The 7,202-nt window shown below is 32.1% G+C and overlaps 1 protein-coding gene across 1 annotated transcript; it reads left to right on the forward strand.

The window, feature by feature from the left end:
* Positions 1-534: 534 nt before the first annotated feature.
* Positions 535-5,832, forward strand: LOC141717951 (glutamate decarboxylase-like). The gene is made up of 7 exons (XM_074520253.1): positions 535-605; positions 682-831; positions 1,155-1,359; positions 1,593-1,793; positions 2,125-2,593; positions 4,897-4,949; positions 5,107-5,832. The coding sequence occupies exons 1-7, from the start codon at positions 577-579 to the stop codon at positions 5,620-5,622; spliced, it is 1,623 nt and encodes a 540-aa protein (XP_074376354.1). The 5' UTR covers positions 535-576; the 3' UTR covers positions 5,623-5,832.
* Positions 5,833-7,202: the final 1,370 nt, after the last annotated feature.

A 7,202-nucleotide genomic window follows, 5' to 3' on the forward strand; every position in this document is an offset into this window, starting at 1 on the left:
AAGTCTGCCGCCCCCGGACCCCGCCTGGGGGTTGCCCCCGAACCCCCGCCCGGGACCCCGCCCGGGGCTGCCGCCCCTGGACCCCGTTATATATTATTTTTCTGAAGTTCTTTATTTGTTTATTTGAATATGGTGCTCAACATTTAACAATAGAAATTTAAAAAAAAAATTAATTTGATTCTACTATGAAATGATTTTGGATAAGTGTGAGTTTACTGTGATTCTACTACGGAACCACTTTAAACTATTTTATCAAATTTCAATGATTTTTTAAATAAAAAAATTGTACAACTTTATTTTTAATCTAGTAATTAAAATTTGTAATTATATATAATAAAAATGAAAAAAATTATATATTTACATTTTTTAAAATAATAATTATGTACGGAGCCGTACATGAATTGCCCCCATAATATAATATAGAAATGCCTTGTGAACTTTTAGTTAAGGGGTTATTTATTTTAATATCGGAGATGTTCTGAGTACGTATTTTATTACCCCTGGAATAGACAGAAGAGGAAGATAGGTGGCAGCGAAGGCCCTTGTAAGAGCCACACGTGTGGTGGGAGAAATGTAATGTGTCCTATTTACGGAGAAATTGTGAGGTGAGTGAGGTGTATAGATTTACATACATATATAAGGTTGCATCCATCCATCCCTCTAACATTTATGTTTGAACAGTAAAAAAAGAAAGTTGCAAGAAGAAGAAAGAGAAAACATAAAAAGGAGGAACAAAAGGCAAAGGATGGTGATAGCCACGACGATAACAGACAGCAGTGAAGAGTTGCATTCTACATTCGCTTCTAGATATGCCAGGACTTCTCTCCCCAATTACCCCCTTATAATTCCTTTACTATCCTATACAATACATGTTTTTGCATTTCCATGTATCTCTATCTCATTAAGTAATCATAACAAATAACACTAGACTAATATATTTATGTTCTATTGTTTGGATTTGCTTGCTAGCTAGAATAACCTATATGTAATATATGTATAAAAGTAGGTCTCCATCTAACACCCCTTAAGGTTAACAACATAGAGTGGTCCTTGTTCCATTACGAGTAGGGGGGATAATACTTGTACAACAAAAGGTGAGAACATTTGAATAACTTAATTGAATGTGTGTACAACCCCCTTATATCTGGTGGTAGGTTTATGATGCCTGAGCAGCCTATTTCCAAGGATGCTGCCTATCAGATCATAAACGATGAGTTGATGCTGGATGGTAATCCAAGGCTCAACTTGGCCTCATTCGTCACCACTTGGATGGAGCCCGAATGCGATAAACTTATTATGTCCTCCCTCAATAAGAACTATGTTGACATGGATGAGTACCCTGTTACCACTGAACTCCAGGTACCTACCCCACTATTTATCACACTTTTTCTCTCTGTTCATCAGTCATAGGATTTTTCTTAATTTTATTTATCTTACAAAACCTTGTTATTTCTATTTATGATTTCTGTCAAGTAATCAGTAGCTGACTCATATATTTATATATGTATGATTATGGATAATTTTATCAGTATCGACTTACAGTGATAATGGATAATTGTGGGTCAAACTTCATAGCCCAATATTGTATGCAGAATCGTTGCGTCAATATGATAGCTCATCTATTTCATGCACCTGTGCGGGTAGATGAGACCGCCATTGGGGTGGGGACAGTAGGTTCATCCGAGGCCATAATGTTGGCAGGACTTGCTTTTAAGAGGAAATGGCAGGCTAGGAGGAAATCTCAAGGTAAACCGTGTGATAACCCCAACATTGTAACTGGAGCCAATGTTCAGGTGAGTTTATCTTCCCCCAGTTCTCCTTAACACTCCGTCATTATATATGTTTATACTTCCTTACTCCTACAAGGTATAATTTGGTTACTATTTCACTTATAAAAATTAAATATTTAGTACTCTAATTACTACTACTAATTACTAAACTGTAGATTAGCTATCTGGTTAAATCATACATTCATCACTATACTATTGGGGAGAATTTGAAGAGTGTAGTTTATTTATACATGTCATTCGTGCAATATTTATATTCTTTATGTACTGTTGCTCTTTCAAGAATGGTAGACTTCTTAATTCTCACGAGGTGCATGACAAATGATATAACGAACAGGTATGCTGGGAAAAATTTGCAAGGTATTTTGAAGTTGAACTGAAGGAAGTGAAACTGAAGAAAGGGTACTACATTATGGATCCTGTTAAAGCAGTAGATATGGTAGATGAGAACACCATCTGTATCGCAGCCATTCTTGGGTCTACTCTGACAGGAGAGTTTGAGGATGTGACGCTACTAGACGAGCTTCTGATGAAAAAAAATAAAGAAACAGGATGGGAAACCCCGATTCATGTTGATGCTGCTAGTGGAGGGTTTATAGCTCCATTTGTTTACCCAGAACTCGAGTGGGATTTCCGTTTACCATTGGTAAAGAGCATCAACGTAAGTGGTCATAAGTATGGCCTTGTCTATCCAGGTGTTGGCTGGGTAGTGTGGAGGAGTAAAGACGACTTGCCCGAGGACCTTGTCTTCCACATCAACTACCTTGGATCTGATCAACCGACATTTACTCTCAACTTTTCTAAAGGTAATTATGCCTTTTTTATTGTCTGATCTATGTATGTATTTGTTCTGTTCGTCTTAGTCATCCTTTCTACACAAGCCTTTATATGAATCAGTATGCAAGAGATGATGCAGTGAACTTGGATAGTAAATTAATGAATATACATTATGGGTGAGGTATGAGAATGTAAATTGTATTGGATATACTTCAAACTTAACGAGATGGGAGGCGGGTTAATAGTTATGCACAAACATATAAACCTTGGTACCATATTATGTAAGCAAACACAGTATTAGTATATTCATATCTCCATTTTTCCAATTTTAGAACACGGGCTCTGAAGGTTTCACATCCCTGTTTTTCTTTTGAGGTGCACAACCAGTGATTAGTCTCTTTAAGAGCATTTCCAACGGTATCGTAGGGTATGACTTATAAATATTATAAAAAATTAGGCTTTTTCGTGATTTAGGATAGTATAAGGCATGACAACTTCAACAACATTACTTACTTAATGCTCTCTATTGTAATTAGTATAATACTAATAGTTTTAAATTTAGATCCCACCTACAGACCTACTCTGTATCATTTAACATCTCCACCGGATTAGCTAAATTGTCCTTTCAATTCAAAATGTAAGGAATTTGGCATATTTTGTCACTCCAAGGAGCTCTTTAGTTCTATCTTAAAATTTTGACACGCTATCGTCTCCCTTATTTTTAAGGAATTTTGTCTCATCCCTTATATCATTTATATATCCCTTATATCATTTATATGAATTAAATATTCATTTCCCTCCTTCTCTAATATTCTCTTTCTTCTTTCTCTCTTTCCATACTTAACTTAATATTATAATAGTAATATAAAGAATATATATTTAAGGAGTATTGTTGGAGATACCTTCCCTTGTAATACCCTAAATCACTAATATCCTAATATTCTAGAGTATTTATAAGGTATAAATTTGGAGGCTCTCGAAGACCCTCTAAGGAACTTACCCCTCGCTCCACATTTTAAAAAATGAAGGAAAGCAAGTGTATGGTAAATAAAGTAATTTCACTTGCATTCATAATTGTACTCCCAAGTTTTTAAAAGGAGCGAAAACAAGTGTTAATTAATGCAAATCTAACAAAATTTCACTCCAAAACATTCACTCCAAAACATTCACACCAAAAATGGGATGAAAGTATTTTACCTTCTCATCACTTACTTCCTTCACTTAAAAAACTCGGGAGTAAGGCCTAAGATAAAGAAAGGAGAGAAGACATTAAATAAGGAGCCGATAGTTAGTCTTTTGGAGCAAAATTTTGTTTGGATCATTTCTTATATAATTCCTTATAATTAAATATGGTTCAAATGTAAAGAATTTGGATCAAAATTTTGTTGGATCATTCCTTATAATTCAATATAGTTCAAAGTATAAAGAATTTAACATAAAATTGCACTCCAGCTTGTGTGTCTTAGTAGCTCTTCACGTTAGTAAGAACATTCTTACCAAGGAACCACTAATTTTCCTTATATCATTTTTATCAATAAAAATTTCATTCTTTCTTCTTTTTACTTGTTTCCTCTTTCTTTCTTCTATATCTTTCAAATTTAATAATAATAATTATTATTATTATTATAATTATTATAACTATAATTATTATTATTATACTTATTATTATTATTATTATCATTATCATTATCATTATTATTATTATTATTATTATTATTATTATTATCATTATATTATTGAAGTTGAAATGCAAAATGATATACTAAATTACTAGGATTTGATATTTTATAATATTTATAAGGAGTCAACTAAAACACCGTTGGAATTGCTTGCTCGCTTGCTCTAAGACACTTAAATATGTATTATAAATTAATGGTGTTTTTCCTTTATTGTACAAACTTTTACTTTTCATCCTTGACGATGACAAAAAAGAAAACTTTTCATTCGTGAGAAATGGAAGCTCCTCCAGTTAAATATCACTCCATGTATCATATAGTTTCATCTAAAATAAAAATCATTAATTATTATGTTTTGGGCGAACATGAATTTTATTATTAAACATTTTATAAAATGGACTTGAATCTTGATTAGATGTTTTCATATTTCTCACGTCAAATCATAAAATTACATCACATTTGGTTGATGTGAACTTTTTAAGAAGTATTTGCAGGGTGGCATTTCCATACAGGACTTCATGTACGCCTTAATTTACTGTCATAGAATGGCTTTAACATTGGTGAATGTAAATCCCAGCATTTTTTTGTAGTTGTTGCCAACAAATTAAGCTATCTAAATTTTGTTGTAATTTTATGTGTGGGGTTAAATGTTTCAGGTTCTAGCCAAATAATTGCTCAGTACTACCAGTTCATAAGGCTAGGATTTGAGGTAATTATTCTTATAAAGATGTAACTTTGCAAAAATTGGACAATTTTGTGACAAGGAGACTTATACATGAAAATTTAACGTACTAACCTGACCAATAAATTTTGTCTGGATCATATATGTTGCTTTATAAATGAAAGTATGTTTTTTTTGGTATCAGGGGTATAAAAACATAATGGAAACGTGCTTGGCAAATGCCAGAGTTCTGAAAGATGGACTGGAAAAGATGGGTAGGTTTGAGATAATCTCTAAAGATGTTGGTGTGCCGCTTGTGGCATTCTCCCTCAGAAATAGCAGCAAGCACACTGTATTTGAGATCTCTGAGAGCTTACGTAGATATGGGTGGATAGTTCCGGCCTATACAATGCCTCCAGATGCAGAAGAAGTAGCTGTTCTTCGAGCAGTGATTAGGGAGGACTTTAGCCGTAGCTTGGCAGAGAGACTTGCTAGCGACATTGAGAAAGTCTTGAAGCAAATAGAGACCTTGCCACCGCGAATATCTGCCAGAGCTGCCCTTTTAACGGGTTCGGTGAATGATTTTCCAGAGGACAAGACTGTGGCCATGGGTGACTTTGAAAAGAGTGTTAAAGAGAGCCAAGGAGAGGTTACAAAAGAATCTAGAAATGTTGGAAGAAAGAAGGTAAGTGGAGTCTGCATTATGCCCTCAGGAAACTAGTAAATGCCTATTGCCCTGTCATTTAGTGTTGTTCGGTGTGTCTTAATTTCATTCTATTGCTCTGCCTATATGTTGTTCATGATATCACATGTGTGTAGTATGTAATCCAAACCACAGGAGTTGGTTTTATTTACAAAATCTTTTTGAATTTCAAATAAAACTGTTTTTTTCTGGTTAAAAGGATGGTTGAAGTGGTTTGAATTTAATTCATTGAAAATTACCGTACATGAGCTTGTTTTTCAAATATTTGTACACGCGTTTTCACTGTCCTATTATGAATTATCTTCTCTACCAACCAAAGGTGACCTCTATATTTTTGTTTTTATTTGTTTGCTAGAAAAGAGTTTTATGCTAAGCCTCATTTGTTAATTCTTCTTATTATTATTATAAACTCATTTGCAATAATTTTATATCAAAAAATTTAATATAAATTATTTTATACGATTAATATAAATTAAATTTTATACGATTAAATCAAAAATTAATATAAATTTGATATGATTTCTCATAAATTATTTTATTCCTTCTCAAAACTTAACTCAAAAATCAGATTATCTGAATTTTAAGTATGAACTTGTCAAATTTTGATCAATCTATTTTTTAAGGTTAATCTTTTCTCATCAATTTTCCCCCAAAAAAATTCATAAGTCGTTAGCATATAGATGACAAAAAAAATTTAAACAAAATATAGGAGCTGATTTATGTACGTAGAGCCGGCAATTTCATACGCGACACGAAAATAACGGGTTTGGTTTGACATTTTTGATACACGAACACGAAAGTATATTTTCGTATATTTTCGTATGAATTTAGTGCCGGTTTTGGGTTTACACTTGGGTACACGAAACGAAAATGAACGAAATAAATAAATATTTAAATAAATTTATCAAAATTATATGAATACATATATCTTACAATAATATTTTACATATAATTATTTTACATATAATATGTACATAAAATAGATTTAAATTTAAATTTCATAATAATTGAATACACTTGAGTCATTATGACTTATTAACCTAAGACTCGACTAATAAAAACTTAATATTTAAATATATATTTTATTTATCTTTATTTTTATTATTAATTTTAAATTACATAAAACACGACACGAAACGTACACGAAATGAAGGTATACGAACACGAAATGAAACGAATCCTTAATGGTTCGGGTTTGGGTTGGACATTCATGACACGAAACACGAAATTACACGAAACGAACAAATTATCAGCTCTATATGTACATCTCAAATCTATTTATATATATTCTTAAAGGTTAATATTGTCCATATAAAATTTAGCCATGACCCATTTTTTTATACATAAAACTTTATAAGAAAATTTTTATGAATACCACATTTTTAATGGAAAACTCGGAAACCACCTATATTCTGCAATCAAGATACTATGAAATATATTATTTTGTAAATTATATTTTACAAATATCACTAATTCAATAAAATTGTTAAAAATCATTTAAGTTTAATAAGTATAATGTGTATCATCGGTAATTTAAACAAACGTTCTGCAACATAAACATGTTTCATAAAATAAAACATATTTTAATATTCTACATG

This window comes from Apium graveolens, chromosome 4 (assembly GCF_009905375.1).
Source record: "Apium graveolens cultivar Ventura chromosome 4, ASM990537v1, whole genome shotgun sequence".
NCBI classification, from domain to species: Eukaryota; Viridiplantae; Streptophyta; class Magnoliopsida; order Apiales; family Apiaceae; genus Apium; species Apium graveolens.

Bases quoted from the DNA above. Each gene is read 5' to 3' on its own strand.
- LOC141717951 (XM_074520253.1), top strand. From the start codon at position 577: ATGTGTCCTATTTACGGAGAAATTGTGAG. The intron at 1,794-2,124 runs GTGAGTTTATCT...TATAACGAACAG, and splicing joins TAACTGGAGCCAATGTTCAG to GTATGCTGGGAAAAATTTGC. The intron at 2,594-4,896 runs GTAATTATGCCT...TAAATGTTTCAG, and splicing joins TACTCTCAACTTTTCTAAAG to GTTCTAGCCAAATAATTGCT.